This window comes from Callionymus lyra, chromosome 3, assembly GCF_982586985.1.
Source record: "Callionymus lyra chromosome 3, fCalLyr1.hap1.1, whole genome shotgun sequence".
NCBI classification, from domain to species: domain Eukaryota; kingdom Metazoa; phylum Chordata; class Actinopteri; order Syngnathiformes; family Callionymidae; genus Callionymus; species Callionymus lyra.
The window spans coordinates 25114319-25133681 of record NC_141820.1 but is presented as its reverse complement, the minus strand read 5'-3'; the positions used below and the strand labels follow the sequence as shown (position 1 = coordinate 25133681).

Genomic DNA, 19363 nt, shown 5'->3' with positions numbered 1-19363 from the left:
TTTATCTTTTAGGTTTAACTTTTATCACCCCTTTATCACAATCAGAAACTTTTATTGCCAGTGTTGTAAACACAACATAAACACACATTTGTTTTGGTGTCAGTACAGAATAAATGAGTGAAAAAAGATATCACAAAAAATAAGCAATAGAAAAACAGAAGCAATAAAGTGGTCTAAGTAAGATATGGGTGTTGTTGGTTTAAAGGGAATATGAAAATCAAACAATCAACTTTAATATCAATGATTTTATAGTTCTGTAGTATAGATTCAAAACAAGCTAGACTAGCTTCAATATATTTCAACAGAGGTATAGTAGAAATGGGTCAAAATATGTAGAGCGATGATGGCATCTTAACACTTGTACGATGCCATCATCATTGATGATTATTTTAAAATCTAATAACACCACTACGTTGAAATATCCCCGTCTAGAGCTGAACACTACTCTCCTCGGCCACTGGATGGCAGTGTGTCAGCTTCAGACGGCTCTGACTGCAGCAGTGGATGACTAAAAACACTTTTTTTCCCTCTCAAATTGTTTTGAGGAAGAATTAAGATTCCAGTTGGCATCTGTACCCCCTACAGGTTTTTTTCCTCTCTCTCCGTGTGTGTGTGCGAGTGTGTGCATGTGTATAAGAAAAAACGACGAGAGAGAGAGATATGTGGTAGTAGTGTGTGATTAGGTGTGTGGATGTGTGTTTTCATCAGTGCCTGGTGAATTGCATATGCTCTTCCCACTCACCGCCCACGCCATGCCAGACTCCCCACTGTTTGTACACCGCTCTTGCCCCTGATGCTACACCACATGCACAGAATGCTTTAATTGTTCTTTTGCGAGCCCGTCTGCAAGCGTTTCTATAAAGATAGGTATTACTGTGTTTGAGCTTTCAACGTACCGGGGAGGAGCTTGTGCTGTTTGTATACCTCTATGACCCGAAGATGTTTTGCTTCCATAAACTAGTAAACTGTACATTGTTGTATTATATTCCATCATTACCAGTTTGTTAAGCCATTCAGTAAGTCACCTTATTCCTAGTCATGTTTTGAGATGGATGATCAACAAAAAAAAACAAGCTAGCTGGGTTCACTTTAGTACCAAACATTAGCAATACTTAAGAGGATTCTTAAAGGGCAACTACTGTGTTGATTTAAGTGTGTATTAAATAGGTGTTGGACCTCTATTGTACTCATCAGTATGTCTCTTTTTGTACAAAACTGTCTTTTCACTGAAATATTTACATTAGAAAACACTTTTCTGGAACTGAAATCTTGTTTACCATAACCACACCGGCCACTTTGCTGGGATTGGTCAAGCATCAAGGTTTGTCACCGTGCGTCATCAATCCTACAAGTATCTACCAAGAGTTGAGTTTTTAAATGAGTTGCCCTTCAATGAGATACAGGCTTGATCAATTACAACCTGGTTAAAACAAAACAGATATTACCTTTTTTTGCTTAAAACTTCATTTAATTTGCTGCAAATAAGATGATCCAGCAGGAAGTAAACAAACAAGGCTTAATAAATGCAGACAAAGAGCTATCTGACAGTTGAAATAGAAATTCATAATGCTGCCCGAAGGATTCTTGGCACAAGAGAATCTGTGGTTTAAGATTGAATTAAAAAAATTGAGACCACTATTCATCTTTTAAAACTGTGGGTCAGAAATGCAGGAGTTTATTAAAGGTGACCGTGTTGACAGAAGAATAAAGTACAGCAGCAGTATCTCCACCACACAAATGCTTCCTGCAGTGAACAGGAAATGAGATGGCCTTGCTTTGATGACAGTCTTGAAGAAAAAAAACAAAAACATCATCTCACTTACTGCGTGTTGCTGTTCGTCTCCCTCATGCTTTTGTTAGATACTGTCTTTTCTAGGACGTGGTGCAGATGGTGTGTTTGATGCGGTCAGATGCCGCCTTAGAATTCAGATTGATTCCTTCCAATAAAGATTGACGGATACAATACTGAGAAGTGTTGATAGTTGAGCGTTTATTATTGTTGGGAGCCAAAAAATACAATTATAAATATGCTAATAAATTAAGATTAAACCCCTTGTGTTGACTAAATACCAACTAGTTTAGACTAAATTTGATCTTCTCAAAAGACTTTTGGGGACCAATTTCTTCGACTCCTACTTTAGGGTATCATCAGGAGAATGAATGAACTTCCACTTAAACTGTTTAAATCTTGATGCATCTCACCCATGTTAACATGCACGACCGAGAATCCTAGTTCAATCACAGCAAAACAGTTTTAACCCCAACATCTCTCTAACTCAATCCACACTGTCAAGAATTTAGAAGTTGCTTGTGAAAAATTATATGTAGTATATATTAGTCTTCTCTGGCCTAAGAAGGTTTGTCAATAGTTATTCATGTCAGAACCAATACATAAAGTCTACTTCAGCTGTTATGGTTGTCCTGACAGGACCATACGGATGTGCTGGTGGTTAACATAATAAAGTAAATAATGGTTAAACAGTTTCAGGGATTACACTAGAACTCACGTACCATTTTTGAGTAGAAAAGACCAGAATAAAAAGCATTTTAACATGGTAGCAGAAAAGAGGAGCAGTGAATATGATCCTTGCAGGCACTCGCTGTCATCGGAGTCTCATCAGAAGAAACACATTCACCGACTCAGCAGTAGTAAAAGTGGGAATTGGAAGGAACTATAAAGTAGAAAAGAACTCTGTACAAAGAGTGGCAGCAAATGGTCGGTAATGCCTCAAATATTAAAGATGATTTAAGCCTTGCCTCTTGTGTCTTCAAATATATTTGGGCAAAAAAACTTTTATAAGAAGGTCAATAAAACGGTTTCCTTTGCCATTGTTTCATTTAACTTGTTTAAGTTCTGCCTTTCCATATGTGGCATCTGATTTAATATAATTCTTCCATTCTCAACCTAAAACCCTTATTTCCCCAGCCTCTCTCTTTTTATTGCCGTTATCTTGTTCAAAGCAGCCATCTGACGCTAGCGCTCCTCCATCATTTATTGCTCGCTTGGCCTCCCATCCCATTAAGACCTTTGAGGGAGACCTGAAATACCTCTCCTATGGTGTCCTGGGCGACGATGTTAATGCTTCTAGGGGCTTTACCGAAGCAATATTGAATTTACAGAGAGACAGTACCATAAAGTGAGCAAGTGGCGAGAGGGTTCCTCAGACGACTGAAAGCCTCTCCAGATACACAGGAGGTATCAAGGGGTGATGCAGGGTTAAGAAGACAACAGAAGAGTAACGGGGGGGCAGAAGAGCTAATGTGAAAATGGAAAAGGTAAGATAAATGTTTTTAAAAAAATCCAATGGTTAGCAGTCTTAGCTCCTGTAGAGAAATCACTGGGAACAGTGATCGTGACATCGCTTAGAAACGTCTCCATCACAGTTTCCACTGCTCGGTGACAAGTTCTATATTGGCCGTATGAACGCAATTTCAGGAAGTAAGCTCGGGGACGTTATGTCCGTCATACCTCCAGCCCAGACTAAATCCCAGCTGCCACTCCGCGTATAGACGGTACACATGTGAAGACGGCCACGCAAACACACACCTGTCTAAGCGGCAGAGAACATTTGATGTCAGGGGTTAAATTATTCATCGATCTTTTCCTAGCCAGTGCATGTCCGAATGTTGAAGTCTCGTGTCTCGTTGTAGGCTTGAAGGTGTGTGTCCACTTGAAAGGTTTTCTTTGGAGGCTAGCACTGAGCTGACGCTGACCTTTCATCGCTTCGCCGGTGTGCTTCCATTTCCATGTTTATGTCTCAATAAAGCAGAAGAAGGTCTGAGGTTGGAAAGAGTTGGTAAGAAGAAGAGGAGAAAAGAGAATGAGCAGGTACGTTAGGAAAAACCTGACGCACAAGCGCTTACGACACCTTCGGTTTGACGACGTTAAGTAGCACTTTTCATTGCTGAACTTTACTGTGTGCCTTAAAAACTAGCATACATACAGTTAGCATCACGATTAGTCATGGCATGTCCTTGGTATTTGTATTGACTTGGGGAAATAAAAGGTTTTAACATGATTCAAGTGGAATACGCTGATGGAGATTAAATGTGGATATGTTTACATAAGAAAAAACAGTGTCATTTTGAAATTCATTGTTCCATACTCTCTTCAGCTTGAATTAAATACAGTATATGTTGAATTATCAAGAGTTTATGAGGGTAAAGCAACCACTTTAAGGAGAGTGCAAATGATTTCCTCCATTAAAACACATTACATGTATTTTATCAACTATGCCAAAGAGTTTTCCTCTATAACTGAAAATCAATTCAGAAGAAATGTACATTAGATGTTGATAACGGAACACAAAGGTTTATTGGTGCCCCTTGACGATGACGTGACTATTACCAGCACTTATCTCACTTATCTTGCTGCTATGAATGATTTTAAAATGATAAAAGGATATTGAATTACATAGACAAAGTCAATGGAGGGCTATGTTATAGGATTTAGAAAAGGACAAACACAATATTGGTGGGATGGAGAAGCTTGGCAGAGGTCTGTAGTCCCTCAGTGCTTTTCTAGTCATTTACCATGTTTGACTCTACAACTGTGAAGTTGTTTAAAACGATAGTGGATTTCAAGATTCCTTCCTTTATGTCGTATAATACACGGCAAAGTTTGAAATTGAATTCGACAAACTTGGGCCCAGCGAAAGAATGTTAAAATATACCTCACTGCTTCTTGACTGTCCTGTCTTTCATTATAATGGAAGGTCTTGCCAGCCTGCATCCTGGAATGCTCTCATTACCGTGCCGCAGTTGCCAAGGGAGCCAGTGGGATATTCAATACTTGTGTTTTCCATCCTTCCAATCTCATTTACACTTGACACCTGACATTTGCATAATGGCCTCACTCCATCTCCTATCTGCTCAACCAGGGTGGAGGTTGAGCTTCATCTGATTTGCCCCAGCTTGGATTTATGTGTGTTTGTGAGCACGTCTATTACAGGTGAAGTTTAAACTATTTGCTTTCTAATCTGCTTAATTAAGTCGGCAGAGAGTCCAGGGGGAACCGGATCTGCTGATCTGAGGCGATTAATTGTAATGCTAACAGGAAGACGTTACTGGGCGCACTGGAGATTACCTGAACCCTAATAAGTTACAGATAGTATCGGGGGGTCATCGGGTGATTATAGAGAGAGAGAGAAGACGTCTAAATCGACCTCTGACTCATGATCCAGACTATTATTATCAGGGCTCAACACATTCTGCCATCCGGTACGGTATGTCCAGTGTGTGGTCCATTCACACCAGTTGAATTAGCTGTGTGGGTTCTATTTTTGATCTCTGGTTTTCTGAATATGACCGTGACCCTAGAATATGACACTCAAGTATCTTTCTTATCCTACTGTACACTCAAGGGCTTATGAGGGGTATTAGTCAGTCTGACTCTTGAATCCTGCTCCCTTTAGATATCAACTCGGAATACAGAGGGAAGAACAAAAAAAGGTCAAACTAGTTGTCTGTGCATGAATTGAAAACTACATTTTATGAAATTCTGACGTCACATTGGTCCTATATCCATATAACCCACACAAAGAGAGTAAGCATCTGAAAGATGAAGGAGAAATTACTGTCCAATCGATTGGTCGAGTACAGTTTTCTTCCCTGTATATTTCATGGTTTGCAGTAAAATATGGTCAATAATTCCCTCAAAGTGATATTTCACCCAAAATTAAAATTTCACTCATTTTCTACTAAACCTCATGTCGACAAACAGTTGAGGTATTATCAGAGATATCCGTTCCTCTTTCAAGTTATGGGCAAAAATTAATGTCCATGTTAACGTAGCAACCGGCGCTTACTTATCTCCATCTTTATCAAAAAAAGACTCACTTAAAAAAACATCCAAATATCTACATGCTGCTCATCTGTAACGTCCATCTTATATTGAAGCCTCGGCATGAAAAACATGTAGTAGTTATGTATATTTTAAGCATGTTTGTAGCGGAAACTCACGCTCTCTTAATGAAACACATCGCAAGTGTCAGTGCACAAGATTTACGCTGATGCTGTAAGATCTTCTGCTAAAAACAAGATTAAAAAATTAAGACAAGGTTCGTTTTGAGGGGGAAACTCCTGTTGTTTAGGCTACAATAAAAGATGCAACATTCGTGACGGGCAGTATGGAGGTATTAAAGATAAAGGCGAGTGGGCATCATGGCATTAGTATAGAAATGTAAAAACTTTAATCTCCATCCACACCAAGATGCAAGATAGGAAAAACACTTTATAAAGATGTGGTTGATGCTTAAACAGCAAGAAAACAATGCCATAAAGCGTTGGTATGACAGGAAAAAATGTTCAACATGTATTAGACTACTCACAGAGATGGAAACCATTTAAAAAAAAAGAAAAAACAATCTTCCTAAACATTCCTCCTAGGCAGCACGAACAACGGAGGAACATCATACTTAGTAAATTGCATTAGAAACCAGGGGGGAATAAATACTACAGCTTAAGAGGCTCTAATGTGCTGAAATCCATTAAAAATCTCATATTCACACAAAGCTGAAATCGCATTACAAGACACTCCTAATGTTATTTCACAGGGTTTTTCCCACAGCATTAGCTGCCAGGGCGAGACGCTAACATCAAACATAATGGATTTTTACTTTCCCCGCATCTCTTCCCACCTTCCGTCTGTTGTTCCGTCCCCACTGACAGTCTGTTTCTGTCCTGTCCGGGTTGTAATTCCCACTTGCGTTCCTATTCTCATAGATCAAAGTTCTATTTTTGGGGATGCAATAAATTGAATAGATTTAGAGCTTGCAGAGTGAGGGGAGATGTGAGAATTGTGAGAAACAGTGGTCGGTGCAGAACTATTCATATCGCCTCACATGCAGTTCGGATGAAAATCCACTGAGCAAAACCAATTTAACTTTCAATCTGTCAAATAGGCAAACAGTTTAGGAGTTGTGAGTTAAATCTTATAGATTCTAAAAGAGTTGATCACAGAGGACATCCAGGGGAAATCAAACTGAACTATTTATCTAAGGAAAAACTCTGTTGCGTTCTGAACAATACTTAACTATAAAATGTAACAAACTGTGAGCTTAATCTCTGCACTTTAACATGTGTTGTTGACTTTTTTCTGATACGAATAAAAATGTCTCAGTCTTCACAAAAACGTTACTTCACAGTCACATACTCTTATCTATTATTATTAATTTCCTGCTGTCATGCTCGCTGTAGACACAGCTTTTCCTCCCAAATTTTCTGTGTATCGCCAAGTTTGCGAGTTAAAGTGTATTACAGCTACATTACGAACAAGGTCACCATTTCCGGGATGTAAAAGTTTATTCCCAGACGTTTTAACCTTGGTTTTAAAACCTGGTTTCCTGATCTTGATGGCTCATAAAGATTAATCACTGATCCCTAAAATGTCCAAAACGATTCATAAAACCAATGCCTAAGGTCAGTCAACATCATAGATTCTTTTAGTTTAAATATTTACCTAATATTAAACATATTTTTACACAACTTATAGTCTGCCGTGCTTTGCTTTGAAAGGAATGTAAAGTATCTATGTATTCACTTTCCACCTTTACAGGAATTAAATTTAAGTTAAGTTAAATTGACACACAATACATTTACAGGGTTCGAATTTCACCGCGGCAACCGCGACACTTGCCGTGACCGTCCTCCACACTTGCCGTAATGCTCTGAAAAATGCACCAGTGTTTACGGCAAAAATTTCCCATGACCACCCTTGGCTTTTCATTTTTTAATAAATACTGGTAGTGTAATTGTTTCGTCGAATGAACATAATAAAATCGTCCCGACTTGACTGTTATTTAACATTTTCAACTGTTCAATATGTAAAAGGTTAACAACATGGGTGCAGCATGGAAAGGGTGGAAAAAAAGGAAAGACGAGGAATTACAGGCTGTTGGGAAAAAAAAATTGCAAAATATTTATTTAGGTAAGTTTATTACATTGTTTAAATGCAGTGCTAAAAGTATTTCGTGGTTTGTTTGCCCTTGAAACTCCACAGCCTTTAATTTAAGTTTGTGAATAATTGTTATAATACATTTTTGATATAAATGAATAATAACTAGCAGTGAGAGCACAAGATGTTAATGCATAGCAAATATTCTACACTGACATTATGTCAAACCCGTGTGCATTATTGAAAAATGTTATTGCATTATTTATTCAAGTCAAATAAATGACTGAAAATATATATGGAAGTTGTCATTTTACTATCTTGTGTTTTCAATAGGTGTTAACGAAAGCATGATATCTTGGTGCCCTAAAATGTATGCTCTTCTTTAAGGCAACACTTGCCTTGACCTTAAAAAGATTAAATTCTAAGCCTGCATTTAGAAGTCATATAATGGTAAACTTAAGCTCCATATATTGAGAACCACATAAGCCGGTCTCTCATTTATTATCTGAAGTCTGATTCCCTAACAAGGACTGAAAGCAAAAACCAGGTTGACACCATCTATCCCCCAAGAATAATTACCCATCCACCAAGATGGAGTAACTTAAGTACTGAGCAATTAGGAAATCACAAACAATCCATGGAGAGGAGAAAGCAGAATTTCAATGAGGGTAAAAGTGATTTATAGACAACCCTTAGATTAGTTGGGTTGTTTAGAGCCGTACAAAGGAAGGCGGAAGGATGGTTTAAACAAAAACCCATCCTCGCTTATATACAATTATTACACAATCTGTGCAGGGGGGAAAGTGTGAACAATTCCATAGACAGCTGGCATATGTTCACCTTTGATAAATATGCCTTATACACATGTTCAAATAGACACACTTGCACACACACACACTAACACAAAGACGCAGGTTTGTGCTGGTGACTTCACAAGCCATACCCAGACGGCCCGAGCAGATCAATCAATTACATCTCTGCTTCAGCAATCAAACAAGGTTATTATCAGGCAGCCGCTCGGCGACCTGGAAAGGCCCGGCCAATCAAAGGCGGCTATGATGTCAGGGCGAACGCTCGCTCATGTGACAGTAACGCAGTGTGGCAGCTCATGTTGTCTGTTGATAGAGGGATGCAAACTGGGGGGGGAAAAAAGAGACAACCGAGACCAACTTTAAAGAGGGAATAGGCGATAGAACGTTGGGAACAGAACGAATCATTTCTCTCATAAAAAAAAAAAAAGGCTTGAATCCAAAAGACATTCATGTTTTAATGTAGTATTTTCCAAATGTAGCTTTTGGTGAGAGACTCGAGCAGGATGATGAAATATCCTCAAGAAAAGCTGCAAGTATAAAATACAATCTCGTGATTTGATCTGCTACTTTCTTTTTTGGGGGTGGCTAAGAAAGACAGAAAACACATGAGAAAAGAAAACATGGATGTGTTTTTTTCGACGGACGAGTCAATTACCGTCTGGTACACAACACTGCTCGCACAAAGCAAATCTCACGAGGGCAGGGGATCTAATCTCTTCTAATGTGGCCAATCATAGGCAATCAGCCACGACGGGGGGCGTAGCGTCAACAGGGGGTGAACATCTGTGTGATTGTGACCTGGTCATCTGCAGAGCCTTCAGAGGTTTTTCCCCAGTATGCCTGTGAATTTGCCGCACAGCAGAGACTTCAGGGATCTTGGAAAACCAGTTTACCGCACGCACCGCAATAAGCTCTGACAGAGAAAAAGCACATTTGCAGGGGAAAGCTATCAGTCTATTTATAGCGATCTGTGTGTATACCCGGAGAGTTCCTGAGCATGTGCGGGAGTCGTAGAAATAAGCTAACCTCTGATGGTCTGTAGTGAACATATATGTTGCTCTTATCTACCCTCTCCGTCCACATATGTATCTGCAGCAAGAGAGTTGGTCTATACATGTGTCAGCTGACAACTGTTCTCAGGCTATGTCTTTCAAGTTGTATGTAATCGTGTTTATCTATCAAAGTCACCAACACCTTTTTTTTTTTTTTTCCTCCGGTCCTTTCGCATCCAGCGTTACAGTTTGCAGATATGGTGGCAGAGCTCTTGGCCATGGCTGATGGATGACTACGGGCAGCCGTGACGCAGACGCCAGCGCCGGTGTCATAACAGTGTGGAGCAGCAAGGTGAACAAGCACCGCAGGGTTTCAAGTGTTTACATATGCGTTGTCATGTTGGCTTGTAATTTGGAGAGACCGTGAAAACGATACAAATGTGAGGCCCTTAGTTTGCTGTGGTGATGTGAGCCGAGTGTCAGGTGATGTCAGATTTAAAAAGGAAACAACGTTGACAAATTGTATTTGAGAAAAACTATTATTGTATTGATAATATGTACATACCCTCCTCCTTTTCCAAAGATATATTACCACTTTGTTTCTCTCTAGTTCAGAAAGCTCCTTTGCCTCGATGCAAGACAGGGAACCACACCTTTTAGTCCATGATTGGTGATTCCCTCTGCTTGGGAAAGTATTATTAATATGTTCTGTTTAGTGGTGGCAAGGAAAGTCAAAGTTTTCTGGGCCCAAAGCCAGCTTCATAAGTGAGAGTCTGGGGATGTCCTGAGCAGGTTGCCAGCTGTTTGCAAAGGAACACAGAGACAAAAAAAATGATTCACAGTCAGCAACCTCAGGCTCAGCATTTAGCACTATTCATTAATTTTCTTCCGCCTATTCCTGAGGTGATGCCGCAGGTCTGGAGCTTATCCCAGTTCCTGGTCACCAGTCTATTGCAAATATATACAAACAACTTTGCATTTATTTACATACACAATGTAACACAATTATACTAATGGACAACTTATAATGATATTTTAACCTTTTCTTTAAGGAAGGATAACTCTGGAGAAACATACACGAATGGGAAAACTCATTGTAGAGAACAGATTTTCTCAAAATTGAATTTGAACAACTTCTAGTTGTAAAGGCATTCTGATGTACGCGTTTCACATGTCAATGAGTTCATTGCTTTTAAGTTATGTAAAAAATTGTTAGATTCCCCCTGCCCCAAAAGAAAAGCCTTGCTAACTAGTAGAATGCATACTGATTGCTCAAGGGAATGTTTTGTAACTTTCCAGGGCTCAATATAGTTTTTTTATATATATAAAAAAAACTGCTTTAAATCAGCTCTGGGTAGTTTTGCTACCTTAACATTTTTGTAAAATAACTCATGTTGACACATCAACTTAAAACTAGTTGAATGACTCATATACCCTGACTTTAAGTGTTTTGTGTGATTTTTATTTTCACTGTAAACGTTCTTGGAGATGGTGTGAACATGCTATATATCATGGTATTACAGTACAAAAACAAAGTTAAAGTTATGTTAAAATTTAGCAAGTGCTCATGGGAAATGTGGTCTCCCGTCGGGCTAAAAACTACCACTTTAGTCCACTGGTGTCGCTCGACTAAAATTAAAAAAAATGCATAGAGCTGCTTTAACAATGACGGCAATCTTTGGTAAATGCATCACAGCAAATGGACAAAGTAACTTCGGCACCAATAGACAACCGAGTGGCACAACGCCCATGATGGAAAACACACAATGCCTGTTATGTAGCTTTTAAATTATCTGGTGATCAACTTGGCAGCAACGAATAGATGGCGATAAGTTGTACACGTAAGTGCAAAGTATTGAGTAAATGCAACAAGACAACACAATCTTTCTGGAGATAAAAACTGATAGGATGGTTCTTGTTTATCTAGCCTGGAAACTACTTCTGTCTTACTGACGTAAGACAGGAAACAGGAAAACAGCTATTATTTAACTAAGGATTAAAGTAATCTTTCTGTAAACCAATTCCCTTTATGTAAATATATAATGTTTGCAGACTTCTACACAGGTATGTAAAAATCATGTTTTTTTATTATTATTGGTAAAGGAGCATAATATAGTGAAGAAATTACAGTCATTATTCAATGATTTTGAATTTATTCATTGTCCACGAGTATGACAGAATAGTTAAGTCAGACTTAACATATAGACATTATAAAAGTTCTTAGTAAACACACATAGATATCCACAAATGATGAAGTTGTATAAAACACAACATAAAAAAGGCAGTTCAAGGTTAGAAACGTCAGATGACCTATTCAGTGCACTTATTTGGGTAATGAAATGAGATACACACCTTTAGATGTTACATATGCCACAATATGGCAAGAAAATACAACACAATGATGGAAAGCGGTCCAGACTTGAACCGGCATATTGACTTAGTCATACTGCAGAGCTTCATTATTGCCACCCTTCCCCGACAACAGCCTCTGCACCTCAGCAAGCAGACAGTTGAAATGCAGCACCAACACCTCGTTCTTTAGACTTCCCCACACATACATGCTTTGCTCGGCTGGTCCTCGCTCACTTTTCTAATCTTTTCTCCCCTTCAAGAAGATTTTTCTCAGCAATAGAAGCCGCTCTCTCTCGGTTTCTAACCAACTCCCATTAAAAACCCGCAGCATAGCCAGGAATCAGAGGAGAACGGATTTACACTGGAAAGGTCACAGGGAGAGAAAGATAAAGAGGACTGAAGGACACAAACAACTGAAAGAGAGCGAGAGAGGGGGTTGAAGGGAAACAAACTAAGACATGGGCTCGGCTGAACAAGATGAAGAAGGAAAGAGTCAGACATGCCAGACGACCTCTTGTCTTTATCTTTAAATTTGATATACAATCCCAGTAGGGCACTATAGTGAGTTTAACTTTAACTTCTACTATACTTTCAAGTACATTTTGAAGTAATTATTTCTCTCGGTTCCTCTTAAGAAGACAGTATCCTCTCCTGAACCTTCCCCTGCAGTGATTGGTGAAGCCTCACTGCAGCAGATGCTTAAATGGAGCTTGAAAACCATTTAAAATATATATATATATATTGTCATATTTATTCACCTCAATACACCTGCTGCTTAAAGTTCTACCTTCACTACAGTGTTTTAATGTTTAACTGTTCATTTAGAGAGATATTTTCTCTGCACTTTAGCCACTCATAATGACGGTAAAATAAATCCTCATTTGTCGCATCATTTGGAACCTTATATCTGTTTCTAATTAATTATCTCATAAGAAAACAGCGGGGGAAAAAATACTGTAGATCAGGTCATGCAAGCTGAGTTACAATTAAAAGTAAAACAAAAAGTCCACCTGGATTTAAATGTAAAATCTTGTTTTTCCTGAAGGTGAAAGCATTATCTCAATATTGATATGGTAGTCAGTTGTAACCAAAACATGAAAAATGAAACTTAACCTGTGGAACAGTAAATGTGGATAAATACATTGTATGAAGTCAAGTGAATTAAAAACAAGTTCTTTACATTAATTATATATATTTACTCCACAATTTGGTTAATTACTATCCAATTCTTTCATCCAACTTTCTTCAATGTCTGTGTTTTTTTTTTAATTTCTCAAAACAACTAAAACAATTTGACTATTTTAATGAATCTCATGATACCATTTACCTGAATAAATGTTAGACCTACAAATTAATTCTTCCAATAATAATGAATTCCACAATGAGATGATTATCTTGGAGACGCTGCCTGCATTAAGCCTGATATGCAAACAGATCAACAAGAAAACAAAACAGTGAAGCACTAATGCTATGAATACCCTATAAGTGATACTGATTTATACTGCACTCACATCTTCTCATGAAAGGACACATTATCCAGAAACAAAGCTGTTTCTCCATTAGGGGAAACGGTTATGTAACATTTGAGGGCATTAACACCACAATGACACGATTAACACATTCTCTGGTTGATGAGATGAAAGTATGATGCCTTTAAAAGTACCAGTCGAATCCAAGCTTCAACTATTCAAAGGATGAGTACAGTTCAACCAAACAAAAAACATCAAGAAGCCACTTCCTAATATCGAGAGCATTCAGCGTTGTGTTGTATTGACAACAAAAAAAACACAGATGTGCCTACATTTAAACATCACACACAACTATGAGCCAAAAAGGAATAAGTTAGTTACCTCTCAATATTTTCACTACCCAGATGGTATGTGTGTGCAATTGAAGCCAGGACCCTTCTCCAACATCTGCTGGTCTCACTTAAATATGAATTTTAGGCATGATGCCTGCCAAAAAAAGAAATCTGCCGGAAAGTATTAACAATATACAGCAGGTGTGGAGACGAGTGCCAACTTTGCATCGGGGTAGGAGGAAACGTTTCTGTTTAATGCTTCTGAGAAGGTCATCTATCAGCACGTCTCAATTCAGTTAGAGACTCAATATTAGGTTTAGAAAAGGCTGAGACATAGAACTGTGATGGACGTATGCCCACCAATTTCATTCATTTGATTAGTGCAATTTGGTTTTGTCCGAGCCTTTTATGTGTCCTTTTTTCTAAGTTAGGATGTCAAATATATAGCTTGACAAAATAATAGCATGTTTTTGACATGGCTTACTAAATAACATGATACACTTTCTAGTGTCTACCGGTTGGACGTACCTGAGAAGAGGCTGAAAGATAACCGTGATGTTCCTCGCTCCTGGTTTACACAAAAACTTCATTTCTCCTCCTTCCATCAGGTTGTCGTCAGCACCGCCTGAAAACAAAGAGCTTCAGTCAGAATAAATAGGAGTTTAAAGTGCAAATATGTTGGTTACAGTTGAGGCCACAATTATTAGCCCCCCTTGTGAAATAAGACATAACACTTGATTTCTTTTAGAAATTACTGAGGGATCAATAAAGTTTTACCTTACCTTACCTTACCATTAACAACAAGTGTTCATATTACATTTGTTTCCAAAATACCAAAGACCAAATCTCCACTAACTTTGATTAGAATATTTTTTTTGATAGACTAAATTGAAACGAGAAAGGGCAAAAATGAGACGTCTAAAATGATTAGCCTCCTGGACATTATTAGTCTCTATTCAAGCCTATTTGAGCAACAACTGACAACAACTTCTTAGAGTAGATCTTTGCTAGGTTCGTATAAGTCTCCTGCGGGATGTTGGCCCATTCTTCCATTGCAAATTGTTCCAGCCGGTACAAATTGTGTGGTTAATGAGCATGGACATTCATCTTTAGCACCTGCCACATATTCTTAATAGGATTGAGGTCTGGGCTCTGTGCGGGCCACTCCAGGACTTTGGTTTTGGTATCCTTCAGGAATTATTGGACCTATTTCCATGTGTGCTTTGGATCTTGTCTTTGTCTTGTTGGAAGAACAAGCGATGACCAAAGGATAGACTACGAACAGATAACTGCATATTATTCATCTTTTTCAAGATGCCATGCACTCGAACAAGGCTCCCTGTGCCCAAGGCTGCAAAACAACCCCATAATGATGCTCCCACCACCATGTTTAACTGTAGGAAGAACTGTGTTCTTTGGGTTTAAGGCCTCTCCCTTTCTTCGCCAAACATACCCATGTTCCCAAACGGTTCCAGTTTAGTCTCATCAGACTAAAGCACAGACTTCCAAAACTAATCTTTACCTTTCAAATGTTCACTGGCAAACTTCAGTTTTGCTTTGATGTGATGCTCTTTCGGTAAGTGGTTCTTCTAAGATAATGGTTGTGAAGCCCACCACAATGAAGAGCACTCACAACTGTGTTCCTTGAAACATCAACTCAGGAAGAGGCCAGGTCAGCAACAATCATCTTGGCAGGTGCCCGGGTTTCTTGCTGACATCTCCGATGATCTTCCTCTCCAGAGTTCTTGAAATCTTCAGTTACGACCACGCCTTGTTTCTTACTAAATTGGTCTCCTTGTACTTGGCAATGATGCAACGTACAGCGGTTCTAGACACTGGGACACACGGCTGGTTGTATAGCATCCCCCCATTCTCTTGAGCCTCCACTATCTTGTTTCTGAGCTTAAGACTGATTTCCTTTGTCTTTGGTTTGATGAGAAAAAGTAATCCCTCTCAATGTGCACAGGTGCCCTGTTCCTTGGATTATTTTACTTACTTACTTTCTTAGTTTTGAGCTCAGAGGTTGTCGACTGCACAGGCGTGGTTTTAAACCTTATAGGTTTATTAGGTGTGTTTTAAAAACAAAAATTCACATGAGGGCTAATATTTTTGACCACCCCATATTTCACTAAATTTGGTATAAAGCAAGCCTTAAAATGCATTTAATATCGAAAATGTACCAAAAGCAACTAAATAGCACTTGTAAATGTGTGATTATATCAAGTTTTTATCAATGATGCAAACATTGGGAAGAATCTTCGGGAAATGTTGCATAATTCCTGGGAGGCTAATCATTTTGACTTTAACTGTATGTATGGATGCATTAACAATCCTAGTAGCACTCGAGCTGTTGGTGAGATGCTATAAATTGGACTCAAATATCTGAAACTAAGACAATGCCAAGTGTCTTCTTTGAATATTTTCCTCATAGATGCAGTGAGAAAACTATGATTTAATATAACTCCATATAAGAAGTAATATCCCCCTGCAAATATATATTGCCACATGATTTGAACATATTTGAAAGCATGAAACCAGGTCTTTGAACTCGTATAACAATCCTTACGTTAGCCCGCAGCTCTTCTGCAGTTGCAAAATCCCAGAACAGCTTCACCAGCCTTTCAAATGGTTCAAGGATTATGTTGGATTCTCAGGAAAATAACTCTTGAACGAACAGTACGATTTAAAAAAAACTGAACTATTCCTGAAAGGTGTATGACTTGTGCATGAATATTGACAGTAAACTTTTGCACACACATGCACCTGCAGTGAATAGTTTTAATGAGAGAGAGCGAGACAAAGGGGAACCTTGGGAGATATTCAAGTGACAACAATCCAATTGAATCGACTGCAAATTTGTCACTGACAAAGAAAAGTTACCCAGTTCACATAAACTTAAACAAAGAAATTATTTTGGACTTCCATACTCTTTAAAACATTGAACAATTTGGCAGTAAAGTTGTTTTATTTAGCTGGTAACTGGCCATTAGGCTGATTTGCTTGCCATCATAATAACAGATATTGTTTTCTAATAGAAGTTGAATCTTGCTGTTGTCATATTTACCATCAAAAAATCCTGGTGCTTGGGCCCCCAAAATGAACATAGGTTAATACAAAAACCATTGCCAAACAATACGCTAACTGAGAAGTGGAAGGAGCGTCAGTGTGACAGAGGGCGCCGGGTGACCGAGGGCAAAGACGACAAGAAATGTCTTGGAGGAAGAGGAAAACACAAAAGCTCATTATCTCCAATCATGCTGAAGTAATCAATGTAATTCGCCGAGACAAAATAGCGCTTTCTCTTCGACTAATACAAAACTGCAGAATTGCAACGTTCGTCTGGAGAGCAACTGATGATGTTTACATTATGGTCCGTAAATTGACTATGTAAATTGAGATGCGTTCGCACAGGAAACATCTCAACAAAGAGGATTATGTTTATTAAAGTTGGGGAGTATCAAGAGTGACACAAAGCACACAAATCTTCACCTGAAAGTACAAGAAAACATTCAGCTTCCTCTTTGACTGAATAGGATCGGGAACTTTGTAATTACATTTTGGGTTACATTGAGTTCTGATCTTGGTTACAAGAAAGACACAATGGTGAATGTGTTTGTGTGTGTGAGGCGGCGCGTGTGCATGGATGTGTGTCTCTTGGAATTAAAGTTCTCTCTGCAGCACAAAGCCTTGTCATGATGTTTTCTTCTTTCATTTCCATGTCAAACATGGCCTTGCAAAGTATGTGTGATGGAACACAAAGACATCTTTCCGTTGTGCGAAAACCAAGTTCCGGATTACCTGAGAAGCCTGTCGAGCAACCCATTCAAATGCATATGAAGCCGGCGTCGACCGGGGGAAAGTCTGTAATACCTTTCCAATCAAAGTTTTGCTTAGTTCAGCCTTACTTTAGTTTCAAAGACCACATTTCCTTCCTAGTGGTACTTTTATGGCTCCTAATCATTGTCCTCCACACCTGCACAGGTAGACACACAAACCATGATGCCTCAGTGATAGTGACCAACTTAATTTCATGCTCTAAACATCTGCATCAGTGTCAGACAAAGGAGCAGGGAAGAAATCTCGGGGTCTGGGAGCGGTCGTCAACAGGGCATAGCACTAATGAATATTAAACAGGCCGTCATTAATAAACATGAGGTTCTTCCAAGTATACAACAGTGTGGCTTAACTCGCAGGCTAGAAAACTCCACCACCGTCATACTTTACAAAGCTCGCTTGTGTAGACATGTCATAGTATAATCGTGTATTTTTATCTTGGGGATTCCAGGATTATGTGAGGAGTGGTGTGTCTTTATTTCATCCAGGTGCTCAACAGATGTATAGCAAATCTAGATAACCTTAAATATTCAACACTGAAATAATTTTATTTTTTATTTAAAAATAATTGGTGACCAATGAAGGTTACAAATAAGTTAGAAGAAGAAGAATATCTTTAGGTATGTTAGAAAATCTCTCATCCAAATCTTGAAAACGATCTATTCTTCCTTCTTTTTATAAACAGTTATCTGTGATCTAAAGCAAACATCTAGCCAATTAATTTACTTGCCAAATGTCACATGACAGAGCTCTAATAGCAAAACTGTGTTTTACTGCTCAAGCTTTATAAAGAAGTTTGAGAGCAGACAGGGTTCCAGTCTCTGCCCTATAGTAATTACACTTCAATAACTATAATAAATAAAGCCCAGTATTATTCTTTAACTGCAAGAATAAAACTGAGAAGGAAGGTTTTGTGAGGCTTCACAGATTACTTAAGTTGTTCCCTCAGCTTGAAAATGTTTGATTAAAGTTGTAAATTCTACAATTGTACATGAATGATTGACAGTATACAAAACTACAAAATCACAAAAACAGGCAAAAAAGATGTATGATTCAAAGTGTATGACAGTATAAAACACATTTAGTGAAACTGGTGTAAAGGAAAAGATGGATTGAATCTTAACAGAGAACAATTTAAAAAAGAAAAAAAGAAAAACAACCGCACAGCAAACAAATTCACAGAGATCTAAAGTATCAAAAGAATAAAGATATGATTATAATATATACCCGGTATACTTATATATAATTATGATAATATTTTACATTTAATTAGACTGGAATTATCTAAAAACACCAAATCAATGTTTTGATTGCAAATTAATTTAGAAACCTATGATATAAAATGATTTCATAAAACATTATAAAGAACATTTATTTAAAAAAAACATATAAAATGTCACATTTAATACCAGATTTATATAATTTACCCTAATTTATTTTTGAAAGATGTATCTATTTAGTACTAATAATAACAATAATCAAAACGCAAGGAGAGAGAAAAAACAAGACGGTCATAACCGGCTATTATATATTTGTATTCTTAAAATTTGATGGTTGATTTTGAGCCCGATAAAGTAGCACTGTGTTGCAAAAGTCAACAATAATCCTCCTAAAGGTAGCCTCTACTACAGCATCTGTACCCCCCAATCTACTGCCCCCACTACCCGCCCCTTTGGCT

The 19363-nt window shown here is 38.2% G+C and overlaps 1 protein-coding gene across 1 annotated transcript in view; it reads right to left on the bottom strand.

Annotated features, from left to right (window-relative positions):
* Positions 1 to 19363, bottom strand: part of exoc4 (exocyst complex component 4) — a 100958-nt gene that overhangs the window by 46668 nt on the left and 34927 nt on the right. The window contains exon 11 of the mRNA XM_087787270.1: positions 14380 to 14476. Coding sequence (XP_087643396.1) covers positions 14380 to 14476 — 97 coding nt within the window. The remainder of the gene's footprint in view (positions 1 to 14379; positions 14477 to 19363) is intronic.